The sequence below is a fragment of the Aspergillus aculeatinus genome (genome assembly GCF_003184765.1).
Source record: "Aspergillus aculeatinus CBS 121060 unplaced genomic scaffold BO66scaffold_22, whole genome shotgun sequence".
Lineage (NCBI taxonomy): Eukaryota > Fungi > Ascomycota > Eurotiomycetes > Eurotiales > Aspergillaceae > Aspergillus > Aspergillus aculeatinus.
In genome coordinates this window covers 445,007-462,379 of record NW_020291491.1, presented here as the reverse complement: position 1 = coordinate 462,379, position 17,373 = coordinate 445,007, and the positions used below count along the sequence as shown (strand labels likewise).

The window sequence follows — 17,373 nt, the reverse complement described above, 5'->3', positions numbered from 1 at the left end:
GACACGTGATCAGGTTACCCAATGTTGGGCCTGGCCGTGGAATAGCCGACGGAACGTCCAACTAAGCCTGGTGTTATCTCCCAGCTGCCTTCTTTGGTGCCCGGTTCCAGCAATCGTTTAGGCTTGGATTTTGCCCTGGTACCAAACTTCCTTCAAGATCCGTAACCGAAGTAGTTCCGACATGGTTGATATCGATATGTGTTCGGCTTGTGTGTCTTTTCAGTCCCCCGGGGCCTGTGTGAATCTGCCCGCTTGTACGGAGTATATGCACTCCGCGCGTGAGCTATAGCCATGTTGCATATGCCATGAGAGATTGGGACGGGTTCAACTTCTACATATGCAACACAAGACATACTAGAACAATACGATATATATGACAGTTGAAGTAAATGTAAGGTGAAAGCATGCCTCAAGTATTCATTGCATAAAAATATTGGCTAGGACGTAGTGAGCTTGAAGTTTGCTTGTCGAGCTGAGTACTGGCATTGACTTCAATTTTGAGAACGTCACGCAAGTAACTACTGGCACCGAGCTACCTTCCCATGGTATCGTCGACTCAGCCGCCAAGGTATAAGATCGTACTCGTAAGCGCTCCTTGACCCAAGAGGCAGTGGTTATTTATACTGTGGCTGATGTCATTAACCGAACTATTGACGCCGTTGGCGCTATTTGTGAACCGCGGTATCCTGCAGCAAGCAAATATGGGTTCCAGATCGATCTTGAATCTACAGAAGTTAATGCAGAAATGTAAGAACACATGCAGTGTTGCTTGAACAATCGGAGCATACAAGGCAGGGTTCTATCCTCGCAATCGAGCAGCCACTGCGAAACGGGTTGGTTATCTTGAAACCGCAACTGGTCATGGTCCAATTGAAGCCTTTTGGACTGTAACATAGATAATTGGAGGACGCTCATTTCTCCTTAGCGGGAAGTAGGTGGTCATGCCATCACAGAGGGCTGGCAGGCGTCAAAACTCAGGGGTTGAGTTGATCGCACTTGGAAGCAGTTCCGGTCATGGGAGATTGAATATGCGAAATTAGATAGCGGAGAATAGGTTCCCTGGTGCTAACAGTGCTCATTCATGGATGGACCCTCGGATTGTGCGAGGGTGCGGATAGTATACAATGGGTTGCCTAGGCAGTCAGTTGACGGGATATACTACGGAATAGCACCAGGTCCTTTCTTCACGCCCAAGATGGCTTGTTTCTGCCGCCTTGCTGGCTGACATCGCATCATATATCGTATCGTGGGATAGCCTTACAGCAATGCACAGCCGGAAGTGTAACGCAGACGTGGCGCAGTTGTCGGCATTTTTGGATTTCCTCCGCCCCCTGACAAGCGGGGATTCATGATTGGGTGGCAGTCGTGAGACGGCCAGACCCTGGCCGCAGCAAGGAAATCGAGGGGAGGATGAAGGGAGAGAGGGGTGAATCGAGAGTGGCTGCTATCTTTGTCGTTGCCATGTGTCGATTGGGTTCGTGTTGTTGTCGTCCAGGTGAGGAAAGTTGGTTGGTTAGTTGGTTGGTTGGGGAATCCGTGTTGTTAAGGTTGCTGCTATCGTTGATCCGCATTCGGGCACTATGTCCATTAGGAGCGGACATTCTCTCCACCTTATTGTAGCCCAGGCTGCCCAGCGGAGACGGATGAGGTGAAAAAGAAATGAGAGTTTGATTAAGTTATGTCATGGCAAATCCTCCAGGCTTAACAAAGACTTTCTTTGCGTGGGAGGTTGAGCACTGGAAGAAGATTGACTGACTTCATAATGGGATTATTATGCTCATGGGGAAGAATCCCCAGGCCAACATAACCCGAACTTACCATAATTACCGGCCAAACATAGGCAGACAGTGGTCATATACGGTAACAATCGAACAATCGTGCCCATCACCCACCCAGAAAGATAGACCAAGACGGACGGACAGAGACGGCCAGACAGCCGCAGACAGACAGTTAGACAGACAGACAGACAGACAGATTGATTGATTGATTGTATTGCATGCAATTCTCAATTCTCAGATTGATTATTAGTTACTTCCTCTCCCCTCCTCCCACATCATTTTATTTCCCTCAAACACTCTCTCCATGCTGATCGCTCCTAATCCCTAACTTTCTTTCCCCCCTATATCCACCCGGCTTACATCCGCGCAACGGTTTCGTCTTTCTCCATCCTTGCGTGGTTTGTTCTTGTACTTCAACGCACCGCACCGTCTTTCTTTCTCCCTCGACGGTGGCTACTTACTTTACTTACTTAGTTTAGTTCCCCCCCCCCCTCTCCGTTGCCCGCCCGCCATTCGAACCCGACCCTTTCCCCCACCGAGATAGTTACCTAGTGCGCCCACTGTTTTGACCGCTACTACAACTGTGACTCGGCCTTTCCATTCCTTAAATTAATTTCCCGGCTGTTTCACAGCACTACTCTTTTCCCTCCAAATCTCCAGAGGCACTTTTTTCTTCCTACCTTCCCCCTTATCTGAATTGCCTCGCATTTTTGGCCTCCCAACCCGTCGCTTTCGGTCAATTTGTCATTGTCCGATTGAATAGGTCAACATGTCCGCGACGCCTCGCAAGCCCAGTATTCCGGGCAGTGCCAGTGCCACCAAATCTTCGACCACTGAAAACCAGGCAGTCAATGGAACACCTTCTAGAACCCATTCTCGCTCTCCTAGCACTACAACAAATGGCGTCACTCGTTCTCCTTCCCTGCGCTCGTCTACGCCCGTCTCTGCGCGCGCTGCAGCCCGGAAGCCAGGCCGCTCCAACCTCAGCACGTCAAGTGCCCCAAAGATCTCACCAAGTCCCTCCGACGAGGAGGCACGAGCTCAGAATGCGGCACTTATTGACGACCTGAAGGAACAGTTGCAGAAGGCCGAAACGGCCTCGGAACAATATCAGAAGCAATTAGGTGTCCTCCAAATGCGACTCGACGAGGCAATTAGCGAGCAAGGCAAATTAGAAGACCAGGCGCACGAGAAGGACAGCAAGCTCGATGCGCTCAACGGCGAAATCCGGGACCATGTGCGCCAAATTCGCGATATGGAGCAGGCCCATGAACAAGAGCGGAATGCCATGCTGCAGGAGAAGGAGCAACAAGCAAGCCGGGAAGAGGAGATGCAGGCGACTATTCAGCGCCTGAAGGAGTCGTTGGCTCAGAAAGAGCGGATCAACTCCGATGCAGACAAGAACATGTCTCGCTCATGTAAGAGATATTCCTGATCTTTTCTCTCCCCATTTGACATTTCCTGACCTTTTCATAGCGAGTTTCCGTAATCGGTCGTCTCCCGATCTCGACGGACAGTTTGCGCCCTCTTCTCAAATCGAGCGGAGCCCCTCGCGAAACAACTCGAACTTGCTGCTGCAGAAGGATAAGCTGATCGAATCCCTTAGACTCGAATTGGCCGAGTCTCAGATTAAGCTTGTGGAGATGGAGAACCAAGGCGGCGGCCGACAGCGGGAACTCGAGAAGGAGCTTCTGGAAGCTCGCATGGCCAACGCTCGCTTGATGGAGGACAATGAGAGTTACCAGTTGCTTCTGAGTGAGCGAACCTTGAATGGCGATTTTACAAAGGGTGATTTCATGCGTGAAGTCCATCCTGACACTGCAGACGAGACCAAGGACGCGGGCAGCGGTTTGGGTTCGCTGGCTGATGAGCTTGAGTCTGTAGATGCAAGAGCTGAAACGGACAACACGCGCAAGCTCGAGGCCGAAGTCAAGGCGCTCAAGGACCAGAACAAGGCCTTGACTCTGTACATCGAGCGGATCATCAGCCGCCTCCTGCAGCATGACGGGTTCGAGACTATACTCGACAAGAATGAGAACGATCCGCCCGCCAAGCGACTTCCTGTTGGGCACAACAAGGATCTGCCTCCCACTCCTCTGGAGAAAGAGGATCCTTCCTCGCAGACCTTCCTCCAGCGGGCTAAATCGGTTGTCGCGGGCGGACCGAATTCCAACGTTCCTCGTCCTCAGACCCAGCCCCGGTCACGCCCCACCAGCTATATGCCACCTCCGACCAGTGTGCCCACCGCCCACGAAAACCCGGAGACCGCCCCTAGCATCCCTCTGCGTGCCCAGTCAATTCGGGGTCACCGCCGAACTAGATCCGAGCAAACTGATGTCAATGTTGCAGCAGTCGTTGGACAGATGTATCGGGGCCGGAACTCGGGTGGCCCTATCAGCCCTACCTTGATGGGTCCTGGGTCACGCCAGAGCGCTTTCTCTAACGCAAGCTACATGTCCAGCATGAGTGCTAGCCGTGCGCCTTCGCTTTCAAGCCAGCCCGAGCATAGTCGCTTGAGCAGCTCAGATAGTATCACTAGCGACCATGCCGCGGAGACCGCTTCCACGGGCGCTACCTCCAGCTCCCCGCGCTCCAGCAACGGTATGACTAACTACACGGGCGCCGTGATGACGCAGAACAAGTTGCGTCCGTTGCGTCTCGTCAGCGAAACCACGAGACTGGCAGAGGAGGAGGAGGCTGCTCGGAAGAAGGCCAACCGCGGAAGCTGGATCCCTTGGTTCAACCGCCCGCCTACCAGCGGCGAAAGCCAATCTCCTATCTGATTGAGCTAATGCCCTGACAATCTCAGGCCCGAGTACCTACCTCATGATTAAGTCGAAAAACTCGATTGCATGAGGAAACATCAGTATTTCTTCATTAATACTTCCGACCTGCTTGCTTGCCTTATTTTCCAGTTTTTCTAGCTGCCTGACCTTTCTGGGATACTTCTCCGGCAGTCACCATCTTACTGTCTCCCGCCCTTACCTCATTTCTTTTGGTGTTGATCATCATCATGGTGTTCGAGTTGGTTATGGGCCCAGCTTGCTCCCAGTTCATGGCAAGTCTGGCGCTTTTCGCAACCCAACCCCGCTTTCTGAAAGAGAAAATGCTTTGTTTTACTTTTCTCTGCTATTGGTTATGTGATCGACGACCCACGCACCCTTTTGAACCGGAATGATGTGATGAATGCCCTGGCTATATGGGAAATTGTCTTTTAGGTCACTCGCTTCTTCAACACTATTGTATACTGGGATGGCCAACGAAATTCACCCTACCGTTATTGAATCATGCCCCTCATTGTTTTGATGAACATACTTACATACAATTGCGCTTATATACATTCCCCATCGCGAGTGGAATGGACGTGCTTTACGAGGCCCCGCTTGTTCTCCCTTTTCTGATGTGCTTGGCACTTGGCGCTTCAATTCTTGTACTATAGAGCAGATAGGAACTCAGTTTTATGACATTCTGTCTTCAGCTGTAGCCCATGTGTGTCCACTTTGCTTACCCTTGCCAACACGATAGACTTATGCCTGCGACAGAACACACGTTCATAATCGAAGCTTTCAAGGTAGGTTAGGTCACTTAACATACCCCGATGTCGGATCGTTGTATTTGAAGCGATATTATGGGCAATCTGGGGCTTCGCATTCTGCGACGGTTGCCAGCAGTTCATGCCAGGACAAACGCCTTAGTGGTAGCTCTCGGTGGGCTGCGGAAACACGCACACAAAGCCGGGGTAACTTATGAAAAAGAGGCTCCAATAACTGCCACTTTGGCTCTGCCACTTACTTTCCAACCAACTACAGCCCGTGGACCTCTGCAGCTCTGACAGTAGACTATCGGTTGACTGACATGCTGATTCTCAATCATAGGTATCTATCCCGTTGGCAAGATCATAACGGACTTTGCCAGCACGGATCTATTCCCTTTTCCAGACCAAAGTTATCGACGGGAAACTACCATACAAACTTGATTTTGAGTTCGGTGCTCAGGAAGGCGTACTCAAGTTCGAAAGCACCAGCCAGGGCCAGACGATCGGTGAAATAAGTGTTCGATCCCAGACCTTGAAATCCTACTGAGTTCCAGGTGGGTTTCTCTCTTCCTAAGTGATACGGGCCTTTCCTCGCTAGCTGTCCCGTAAGCCTCTTCAGCTTTATGATGGTGCCTCTTGGAGGATGGCGAAGACATAAATTGAGGTGAAAGGTACCGAGCTGCTCATTATCAGGAGTGCCTTAGCCTCTTAACTATATTTCAAATCGAGATCCTGCTTGAGCTGAAGTGACTGTTGGTACAGGTTGTCGGTGCTTCATTGTATAGTGTAGGCCGGAGAAACATTGACGCGGCGGCCGGATTGCGGCCAGCTTGTAAATAGTACGGAGGTGTAAGTCCTATCGGAGCAGTCACCACTCACCCCAATCCTCGAAACCAGTCGTTCTCTGGTCCATTCGCCCACCATGCCCGGCTCTCTGTCCTTATTCTCCGTCAATGCCGTCCTTCTCATGTCGGCCGACGACGGGTCCCGCATCTTCGCCAAGTACTACTCCCCTCCTCACCCCCCGGCCGGCACTGCCCCCAACTCGGCCGATTATCCCGGAGCGAACCCCTATCCCACCTTGAAGGAGCAGAAGGCCTTCGAGCAGGGCCTCCTCGAGAAGACGAACAAGCAGACCAGCGATGTGATCCTCTACGATAACCGGATCGTGGTGTTCAAGATGGAGAGCGACGTGATGCTCTACGTGGTTGGCAGCGCCGATGAGAACGAAGTCCTGCTCTACAACGTTGTCCTGTCTCTGCGGGATGCTCTCGGGATCTTATTCAAGTACGTTTCCCCCTTCAAACATCATCCCCCCATGGGATAATGAGCGGTGACTAACATGGCCCTTTTCTCGGTCTGCAGGGGTGCCACCGACAAGCGCACAATCGTCGAGAACTACGACCTGGTCGCCCTGGCCATCGACGAGATCATCGACGACGGTATCATCCTCGAAACGGACCCCGTGCTGATCGCCTCGCGCGTGAGCCGCGCCCCCGCCCCCGATGCGCCCAACTTGAAGAGCATCGATTTGTCGGAACAGGGTCTGCTCAATGCGTGGGAGCTGGGCAAGCGCCGTCTGGCGGAGGGTCTGCGGCAGATGTAAAACTGGGGGCAACGAGAGTGTTGCACTGGTGTTTTGATACTCATGCATGAGGACGTGGTTCTGTCGGCTTCTTTTCTAATGTGTCTTGTTTATGTTCTCTGGCTGGTCCTGGCGTTGTATTGATCCGCATGATATAACTTTTTTTTAACAATGTTCTTCTCGAAAGAGATATCGTTGTTTGTGATGAAACCTCTGTTTTGGGGGGATTTGACTTATTATAGATACTCCTATAAATGTTCTTTTCGCGTGAGTGATATCTGTGAGCGCTTTATTGCGGTAATGGGAGTTGAGTGTGGACGAATTTCTGGCCAAAGTTACTGAAATAGAATAAAATGCTTAATGTGCAAAAGGTGCCATTGCCCTGATTAGAATATAGCACCGAGTGAAGCAGATGAGTACGCGCACGTGCGGAGTTCATTGAGAAGATAACGTTCGAATACAATGGAAAAGCGATACAAACCATACCTAGGTAGGCGAGATCCAGCCCCGCATACGTCACGCCCGCTCTCTCCGCCGTCCGAGAGGGACAATTTTCAGCAAGCACTCTTTGGACTTATCGAATCACTTTCTTTCCCTCCTCCCTCAGCCTGAGCGCACCACTAATTAACAGATTCTGGGGGGACCAATCAATACACTAATACCCCAAGATGAAGCAAAGATTCTCTTCGTTGGATGTCAAGGTCTGTTGTGTTCTGTCCTCACCTTTTTGAGTTTGCACCCTCTCTTTCCCCCGGACCAACTCCCACCCACGTATCTGACCGATGTACTGTACTTGTGTAGGTCATCACCCAGGAACTCGCCTCGGAACTCGTCAACCTACGAGTGTCGAACATCTACGATCTTTCCTCGGTAAGCTTTTCCCCCTGCAACCCAACTCTAGGATCCCAGTTTCAATCCATCTAATATCTTTGCGAGCGAAAAAGAGAATCTTCCTCTTCAAACTCGCCAAACCCGACCACCGCAAACAGCTCGTCGTCGACTCGGGCTTCCGCTGCCATGTGACGCAGTACTCGCGCGCGACGGCCTCGGCGCCGTCGCCGTTCGTCACGCGCCTGCGCAAGTTCCTGAAGTCGCGGCGCGTGACGGCCGTCCAGCAGCTCGGCACGGACCGCGTCATCGACTTTGCCTTCAGCGACGGCCAGTACCACCTGTTCCTCGAGTTCTTTGCGGGCGGCAACATCATCCTCACCGACCGGGAGTACACCATCCTCGCGCTGTTCCGGCAGGTCGCGGCGGGCGACGGGCAGGAGGAGGAGACGCGCGTCGGGATGCGGTACGCGGTCGACAACAAGCAGAATTACCACGGGGTGCCGGCCATCACGCCGCAGCGGGTGCGGGAGACGGTGGAGAAGGCGAGGGAGCTGTTTGCGGCGGAAGGGGGCAGTAATGCCGCGCCGAAGAAGTCCCGCAAGAAGAATACGGATGTGCTGCGCAAGGCGCTGTCGCAGGGGTTCCCCGAGTATCCGCCGCTGTTGCTGGATCATGCTTTTGCGGTGAGGGGGTTGGATCCGGCGACGCCGTTGGAGGAGGTTTTGAGCGACGGTGGGGATGGGGATTTGTTGGGACGGGTGGTCGAGGTGTTGGAGGTGGCGAAGGGGGAGACGGATAGGTTGTCGGTTGGGCAGGGGCATCCTGGGTATATTGTTGCGAAGGAGGATACGAGGCCCAAGGCGAAGGGGGCTGCGGATGAGAAGGAGGGGGAGGATGGCGGGGACGCCTCGAGCAAGAAGCCGCCGGCGCTCCTGTATGAGGATTTTCATCCGTTCAAGCCGCGCCAGTTTGAGGGCAAGCCCGGCGTCACGATCTTGGAGTTTGAGAACTTCAACAAGACCGTCGATGAGTATTTCTCTTCCATCGAGTCGCAGAAGCTGGAGTCGCGGCTCACGGAGCGCGAGGAGGCCGCGAAGAGGAAGTTGGATGCTGTGCGGCAGGAGCATGCGAAGAGGATCGGTGCCCTGCAGGAGGTCCAGGGGTTGCATATCCGGAAGGCGGCCGCTATCGAGGACAATGTCTACCGGGTGCAGGAGGCCATGGATGCGGTCAATGGTCTGATTGCGCAAGGAATGGACTGGGTGGAGATCGCGCGCCTGATCGAGATGGAACAGAGCCGAGGTAATCCCGTCGCGAGGATTATCAAGTTGCCTCTCAAGCTTCATGAGAACACAATCACGTTGGTTCTGGGAGAGGCTGGCGATGAGGAGCAAGGTGACGGCGAGGAGCTCTTCTCGGATGACGAAGACGAGTCCGAGTCGGAGGATGAGAAGGAGGAAGATGAGAATTTTGAGAAGAGGGCCGATGTGTTGGTGGTTGACATCGATCTTGGGCTCTCCCCATGGGCGAATGCGACCCAGTACTACGAGCAGAAGAAACAGGCCGCTGTGAAGGAACAGCGGACGACGCAGTCCTCTGCCAAGGCGCTCAAGAGCCACGAGAAGAAAGTCACGCAGGATCTCAAACGGAACCTGAAGCAAGAGAAGCAGGTTCTTCGCCCGGCTAGAAAGCTTTTCTGGTTCGAGAAGTTCCTCTTCTTCGTCTCTTCCGAGGGATACCTGGTTCTCGGGTAAGTATTTTTTCCCCAGACATCTTGAATTATCTATTCTGACTAGGACTAGTGGCCGTGATGCTATGCAGAGCGAGATGCTATACCGGCGGTACCTCAAGAAAGGCGATGTCTTCGTGCATGCAGATCTTCAAGGTGCTACGCCGATGATCGTCAAGAACAGAGCGGGCACGCCCAACGCGCCCATCCCCCCGAGCACACTCTCTCAAGCTGGAAATTTATGTGTTGCTACATCGAGTGCTTGGGATTCCAAGGCAATCATGTCCGCTTACTGGGTCAATGCCAGCCAAGTCTCCAAAACCGCTGAGGTGGGTGGTCTGGTCCCTACTGGCGAGTTCGTCATCAAGGGCGAGAAGAATTTCCTGGCCCCCTCCCAGCTTGTCCTAGGATTCGCGGTCATGTTCCAGGTTAGCAAAGAGAGTCTACGGAACCACAAGCTACGCCAGTTCGACGAGCCTGCGGCTGCGGAGCCGATCGCTGAGGAAGGCGGTGCTCCCGCCGCAGCAGCGGAAGGCAAAGAGCCCGTTGAAGAGAAATCCGAGACGGCGGAAGCTGATCAACCTGAGGGCCCCGATGAACCAGAGGAGCAGGAGCAGGAGCAGGAGCAGGTCTCAGAGTCGGATGAAGAAGCCGAGGAAGATAAGGCTATTACGGAGAGAAACCCGCTCCAACGGGGACTGTCTGAGCCAGCTCAAGCGGAAGCCGGCAACTCTAACGATGCTCATGACAGTCCGTCGGATGACGAAAATGCCGAGGAGGGAGAGCGGGAGGAGCAGTCCTTTCAAAAGGAGACGACAGCTGCGGATGAGACTCTGCCGGAAGAAAGCCTATCATCCACTCAAGATCAGGACAAGCGACAGCTTTCCGCTCGAGAGCGTCGTCTTCTCAGAAAAGGACAGCCACTCGACTCCCAGGAAACCACGCCCAAGGAAGCCGCAGAGGGCGCAAAGAAGCCGGGGTCGAACGGCGCACCGGCCAAACCTACAAACACCAAGCAAGCGGGCTCTACACGGGGCAAGAAGGGCAAGGCAAAGAAGGCTGCGGCTAAGTATGCAGACCAGGACGAAGACGAGCGGGAGCTGGCACTCCGCTTGCTGGGCGTGAATAGCGAGAAGGCCGCCAAGGCCGCCGCAGAGGCGGAAGCCAAAGCCAAGCGTGAGCAGGAAGCTGAGGCTCAGAAGAAGCGTCGCAGAGCCCAGCATGAGCGAGCAGCGGAGGCCGAGCGCAAACGACAGGCTCTCTTCGAAGGGGGTGCTGATGACTACGACGAGGAGACGGCCGCCGCGGAAGCTGCGGATCTCGAATGGATTCCTGCCATGATCGGAACGCCTCATCCTGACGATGACATCCTCGCGGCCATCCCGGTGTGCGCTCCCTGGGCTGCCCTGAGTCGGTACAAATACAAGATCAAGTTGCAGCCCGGTACCGTGAAGAAGGGAAAGGCTGTCAAGGAGATCATTGGACGATGGGTCGCCGAAACGACGACTGGCAAGGTCAAGAAGGAGCATGCCGAGGACGCTGGCATTAATCGGGCAGCAGCCGAGAAGCTCCGCGAGCGTGAAGGCGAGTTGATCAAGGGGTGGAAGGATACTGAGATCATTAACTCAGTCCCTGTGGGCAAGGTACGCATCATGACTGGTGCAGGGGCCAGCGGAGGTGATAAGGGCAAAGGGAAAGGTGGTGGTGGTGGCGGCGGCGGCGGAAACAAAGGAGGTAAAGGAGGAAAGAAGAAATAGGTTTTGAGCGATTAATCCTCACCATTCGATTCCCTTCAGAGATGAACAAATGCTCGGATGACATGATCTCCATGCGCACAGATACGGAACTAGGACCGTGCACTCCATAGTGACTAGAAACCGAACTCTGCTATAGAACAATCCCTGGACATTTCCTTGTTGCTATGACTGTCTCCTTTCTTTTGACATGCTCAGAGAGCAGTTCGATCACTCAATGCCTTCGTCTATCAGGTTCGGTGATATCAATTTCTTATGTTGCATAGATGATTCGTGTGGGTTACAGTTGATATTGATGTGCCGCCCAGTCCATGGCTCATCTTGTTGTAACACCAATGACGTGCCCATACGGAGAAACAAGCATTGGCGGGTTTGGACCCATCTTGTGGCAAATTAAAATATGATAATATAAGGCTGGACTAGGAGTAAGATGATATCAGAATAATCGAATGTCAGACTAGAATGACTGCAAGTTGGCTGATTAGAAGAGGGAGAAACCGGACCAGGCCTGGATGCCTGCGCTTAGTCACCAGGCAGCCGACGTCATCGCGAATTTTTTTGGCGCGAAAGTCTCTCTCGAGTCATCGAGAAATGACATTAGACTGCGCTGTTACCTAGCAGCCAGACAGTCCCTCGGGCCGAATCAGTCCAGTGGGGAAAGGAGCCAGGAGAAATTGGATCCAATCTGACATATGTGAAAGAGTGAACGAATAATCTTACACCCTTGTGACTCTCTATCCCCCCACTTGGAGAATTTTTGTCGACCATATTGACCCAACCCCGCGACTAGCCTATTCTTTCCTTTCTCCCTTATGGTCTCGGATATCAATTGATATCCCCCTTGTCGGTTCAAAGTGGTGTTGTTCCTCTTTCGTCTTCTCGCTGGCGGAATCCCGCGCAGCTTTGTCCGGTTCGCTTCTTCTTCCTCTTCCACCACCACAGCCACTATGTCTCCCAAGCTAGACACGCGGATCGTGTCGGTTCGCCGACTCAACAAGGAAGGTCCTGGTGAGCGGTCACTCGCGCAATGGTGGGCCGATGAATGCAACAACAACACCCCCGAAGCGGCTGCGATCGAAGAAGCCGCACAGCTTCTGCAGACGAGCGACATCCCCGTCGCATTCCCCACGGAGACAGTGTATGGATTAGGGGCCGATGCCACTCGCAGTGACGCCGTGCAGGGGATCTACAAGGCCAAGCAGAGGCCATCCGACAACCCGTTAATTATCCACGTGGATTCCCTTGGAATGCTGGAGCGCATCCTCAACCCCGTCCACCACAGTCCCACGCGGGTCACGAGCACCGCTCAGAACAAGCTCCCCGCCATCTACGACTCGGTCATCTCCCGCTTCTGGCCCGGTCCTCTCACGATCCTCGTTCCGAACCCCTCCGGATCCCCCCTTGCGAACGAAGTCACCTCGAACCTCACTACCTTCGGCGTCCGGATGCCATCGTCGCCGCTGGCCCGTTTGTTGATCCATGTCGCAGACCGACCACTCGCAGCCCCCTCGGCCAACGCCTCCACGAAACCGTCCCCGACAGCCGCAGAGCACGTACACCATGATTTGCAAGGCCGCATCGAGCTCATCCTCGACGGGGGCCCTTGTGGAGTCGGAGTCGAAAGCACAGTCATCGACGGACTCTCGGATCCCCCGGCGATCCTCCGTCCCGGGGGCATCGGCATCGAGGAGTTGCGACAATGCCCGGGATGGGAGAATGTGCAGGTCGGATACCACGACGGCACGCTCGATGTGAAGGAGGTGCCCCGTGCGCCGGGCATGAAGTACCGACACTACTCCCCCAAGGCCCGGGTGGTCCTTTTCGAGCCCGAATCCACCGACGGGGGCATTCGAAACCACATCCGCAAGGACCTGGAGGACTCGGCGGTCGGCGCGCATAGCATCGGGGTGGTGCGTACGCGCAACTGGAAGCAGGGGCTGGGACTCGTCTCGGAGGAGGAGATTCAGAGCGGCGTGAAACCCGTCGAAAGCTTGATGGAGGATCTGGTCTCGTTCCCTGTCCCCGTTGAGGACAAGATCAAGGCTTGTGTGGTGACGAAACAGACCTTCGACTGCCATCTCGGCCCGGACATCAAGTCGATCGCCCAGGGGCTGTTCTCGGCGCTGCGGGCAATGGATGAAGTAGAGGTGGATGTCATCTACGTCGAGGGGGTGCCTGATCGGCAAGGTGACCTGGCCGCGGCGGTGATGAACCGGCTGCGGAAAGCCGCAGGAGCCGAGCTTCGGGTCTGATTTATGACGAGTGGACTTATTTTTTTCTTCTTTTCTTACCTTTAGCTTTGTTTTTAATCTTGGCATCTATTTCTGGGCGGTCATTTTTGGAGATCGTTAGACGGGCATAAATTCTAGATACGATGCGTTATGAACAATTTCGGGGGGTTTTTTTTCAAAACTATTTCTTAGCTAAGCTGAGGGTGCATGTGGGTTGCAGGGCTAGAGTTGATGGTCTCTCAGCTTTTACTTATGCTGTGTCTTGAATAAAGAGTTTCGTAAGCCTTGAAAGGTTTGATCTGATAACTTTAAATATGCAGATCAGTACGCAATTTTCAGGGATTTGGGGCTTGGGGTGGGTCGGGTGGATTGAGAGAGCATGAAATCCGGGGAATCATACGCGTACTGTACACGCACGAAGTCGATGTCCTAGAACATTCGTAGCAACAGCATTTGACAAGAGACCTAACTGACTGTTATTTCTCTCTTCGTTAGCATACCCCGTCAGACTCCCTGATGTTGCTGATGATCACGAGTCCACAGGAGCGGTTGGGCGTCTGTGAATGCAAGCTGAGGCACGATTGGGGGTGAGAATCGCCCAGGACGGGGACCCACGACAATCGAAAACTAAGTTACCATTACTACATTGTAGTCATCCTAGGGTTCCATTTCCCAAGAAAAATAGATTACTTACCCGGTCATCGATGGCGGCTGGTTTCTCAAGCCTCACGAACCATCTTGAACCCGCGCATTAGCACGGGATGGAGCCATCAGGAGAGTCAGTCTTTGGATAAGAATGATGGAGAACAACATTAATTGTGCCCCTCGGATAATTCGAGCACAAAGTTATATCCATGGCGCAAATCCGAGGCCATAGCTACCAAAGTGTCCTCATTTTCGATAGAACATATACCCATCGCTTCGCCAAGCCAATGGACCTAGACAATGCTGGACTTGACTGCTGCAGGCAGAGATTAATATTACTCTGCCGCTATAACAGCCAAGTAGTCTGTTTTGCCTTTGTATAATTTCGCCGGCTACTGCCAAAGCTATACCGACAAGCCTCAAAACACTATCCACTTACACAGCCACAGGAGGATTTAATTAAGGGTTAAGCTCGCGAATCCTTTCAACACTGGATTTCATAGAGATGATCTGGTCTAATGTGGGGTACTCATGATATTGACATGAAATGGTGCTATTAATAGGATGCAGTTAGCTCTTCAAGGCTTAGTGCTTACTTTTTCTCCACCTGCTGAGCGATGCGGTCTTCTGCAAGGTACGGAGTAGACTACGGTCTGTCGCTCTGATACAGCAATGGTCCGATACCTTGGTCATAGCCAAATAGATGTGTGGAGTGCCTGAGACACAGGGCCTAAGCTCATTGTGACTGATGGATGCCCATGGTGTATGAAGCTGAAACAAAGCTAGACTGCAAGTACAGCAGCTTGAGTCGAGGTCCTTTGCTTGACCTGATTTCTAACCAATTACCACTCAGGCTGAGGATATGGAGAGGGACTATTTATCCGGCAGCCTAGGAGGATCTCACTTCAGATTTGTGGAGGGAGGGATTTGGGGCTTGTTGTTTAACGCTTGATCTCTGGATGAAGCCAGGGCATAGATTCTATCTCAAGGCACCGTTGTCGCCCTTCGTTGCAATTGGTCTACTCTGCCAGCGGGAGCTCGAGATTATAGGCAACTCTATATCTCTGCAGTAGTGGATGCTAGAAATAGAATCAGAGCGGACTGATTGTGTATCACCGCAGCAAGAATAACATCAACAATGGATTAGTTAACGCAGTCACCTAATCCAGTGGTAGAATGAGACGAGCCCTGAATGCTTCAACCTATATCAGCAAGTATTGATCGTCTTTCAACCTCTTTTCAATCCTCAATCCCATGTCACCTTCCGCTTCATTGTGTTTATTGTGATTTCTTTCTCCGGGTTGCTATAAACCACCTCAATCAAATATGCGTCTGCAACTCTCATTACTTCTTCTGCTACTCCATTCGGCAAAGCGAGTGGTTGCTGTGGCTGCACCGACTCCGGCCCCTACCCTAACTCCTTCTACAACGACCAATGCTGGTCTCCAGCAAAGAGCCACTGCCACCAATGATTATGACCCCCATATCACAATTGACGTTCCCACCATCTCCATCAAGCCCTTCAGCCTCAGTCTGTCGCTGGATCTGCCTTCCAACACTTGCACCCCGACTGTCTCCCCGGATGCCAACGGCTATGTTCCTCCTGACCAGTGCAATGCCCTGTACCAGTACTACCCGTCCTTTGGTGCCGCACTCGCTTTCTCCGTTCTCTTCGGCATCTTGATGGTCACCCACTTTGTTCAAGCCACTATTCACAAGGCAGGGTTCGTTTGGGTCATCTTGATGAGCGCGACCTGGGAGTGTGTAGGGTTCATCACCCGCACGCTGAGTACGCGCAGTCAGCAGGACACGACTCTTGCCACTATCACCCAGCTGTTCATTCTTCTATCTCCGTTATGTGCGTACATCTCTCTCACACACACACACACACACACAATCTCTTTTCTAGATCCAGATGAGCCTACTAATCATTCTCTTAGGGGTGAATGCATTCGATTACATGGTTCTGGCACGGATGATCTATTTCTTCGTGCCGGACCGTCGAATCGGCATCTTCAAACCCTCCCTGCTAGCGATCATATTCGTCCTCCTGGACCTAGGCTCCTTCGTCATCCAGTTAATCGGCGGCAGCATGGCGGGACCCGGGGCGGACAATGCGACGATGATGAAGGGGATTCACATCTACATGGGCGGGATCGGGATCCAACAGTTCTTCATTATCCTTTTCCTCTTCATCGCCGTCCAGTTCCACCGCCAGATGCGCCACCTGGCATGCCAGGGTCGACTGGTCGGCCCCAAGGCCCACTGGCGCGGCTTGCTGTATGCCCTGTACACGAGTCTGCTGTTCATCACTGTGCGCATCATCTACCGACTAGTGGAATTCTCCTCGGGCAACGACGCCTCCAATCCCGTCCCGCGCCATGAGTGGTACATGTACGTGTTTGACGCCGTGCCCATGGGGTGTGCCATCGTCGTATGGAACATCGTCCACCCCAGGGCGATCATTAAGGGACCCGACGCGAAGATGCCCCCGAGTCCGCTGCGCAAGGTCTTCTGTTGTGCTTGCTGCAGGAAGCGAAAGGATAAGCATGGCATGCGGACGATACCGGAGGATGACGGTGCCTTTCAAGAGGATATGTTGCCGTTGCGTGAGCGGGCTGCTGTTTCTTACAGAGGTTGATGGCTCATGCCTGAGGATTGGTGGTCGGGTATGACTCTGTTTTAATCGTAGATATATTCCTACGCTAGACTTGTTGTATGTATATCGAGATCAATGTATATATCTGATATTTGACTCCTTCTCTCCTGTGATAACGATATGGTCAAATCAACCAATGAGGTTTCATTCATGCATTATGAATCAGAGGAGGCGCGGGTACATGCGTGTTCAAATGTAATTCTAGATCCTGCAGAATTCAAGGGTCTACAGATCCGGGTATCTTCCCAATACCGAGAAAATTCGGTCCCTACCCCGAGTTTCCAGTTATAAATGCCCTTTCATCCCCGTCATTCCTTGAAAGTCCTTCCTTGGAGTAGCTACGGCGTATAATTTATGGCTAATGTATTATATAACGCATCTACAGGACCATAGTTGTATCTTCTCCTCCCCCGCTACGGACCTCTCAAGGTCGACCGCAACACGTCGTTACTTCAAATCTCCTAACACAATTTTGCAGTTAACAAGAACAGATATTCCTTAAAATGGTGGTATGAATACTGAACTCCTCTGCCCCACGACTTAGGCTTGTGTTATAGTGGCCAGGGGTTGCCATGCTACCCAAGGAGCAAACTCTCCGTCCTCCGGGCCATCGGCCGATTCCGGCT

At 52.9% G+C, this 17,373-nt stretch overlaps 5 protein-coding genes across 5 annotated transcripts; all 5 read left to right on the top strand.

The window, feature by feature from the left end:
* Positions 1-2,547: 2,547 nt before the first annotated feature.
* Positions 2,548-4,561, top strand: BO66DRAFT_411249 (uncharacterized protein; the record flags this gene model as incomplete). Its single annotated transcript, XM_025649279.1, has 2 exons — positions 2,548-3,196; positions 3,255-4,561. The coding sequence occupies 2 exons, from the start codon at positions 2,548-2,550 to the stop codon at positions 4,559-4,561; spliced, it is 1,956 nt and encodes a 651-aa protein (XP_025504428.1).
* Positions 4,562-6,191: 1,630 nt separating this feature from the next.
* Positions 6,192-7,228, top strand: BO66DRAFT_349292 (coatomer subunit zeta). Its single transcript, XM_025644676.1, has 2 exons — positions 6,192-6,600; positions 6,679-7,228. Exons 1-2 carry the CDS (start codon positions 6,236-6,238, stop codon positions 6,917-6,919), a joined length of 606 nt encoding a protein of 201 aa, XP_025504427.1. The 5' UTR covers positions 6,192-6,235; the 3' UTR covers positions 6,920-7,228.
* A 246-nt stretch (positions 7,229-7,474) lies between these two features.
* BO66DRAFT_83178 (putative DUF814 domain protein) lies at positions 7,475-11,309 on the top strand. Its single transcript, XM_025653640.1, has 4 exons — positions 7,475-7,599; positions 7,700-7,768; positions 7,843-9,479; positions 9,532-11,309. Exons 1-4 carry the CDS (start codon positions 7,567-7,569, stop codon positions 11,213-11,215), a joined length of 3,423 nt encoding a protein of 1,140 aa, XP_025504426.1. The 5' UTR covers positions 7,475-7,566; the 3' UTR covers positions 11,216-11,309.
* A 368-nt stretch (positions 11,310-11,677) lies between these two features.
* Positions 11,678-13,797, top strand: BO66DRAFT_391729 (L-threonylcarbamoyladenylate synthase). Its single transcript, XM_025647326.1, has one exon. It carries the CDS (start codon positions 12,160-12,162, stop codon positions 13,462-13,464), a length of 1,305 nt encoding a protein of 434 aa, XP_025504425.1. The 5' UTR covers positions 11,678-12,159; the 3' UTR covers positions 13,465-13,797.
* Positions 13,798-15,402: 1,605 nt separating this feature from the next.
* Positions 15,403-16,723, top strand: BO66DRAFT_349283 (RTA1 domain-containing protein; the record flags this gene model as incomplete). The annotated part of the gene is made up of 2 exons (XM_025644675.1): positions 15,403-15,946; positions 16,029-16,723. Coding segments are annotated over exons 1-2 (1,227 nt in total), but the record flags the coding sequence as incomplete, so codon positions are not given.
* Positions 16,724-17,373: the final 650 nt, after the last annotated feature.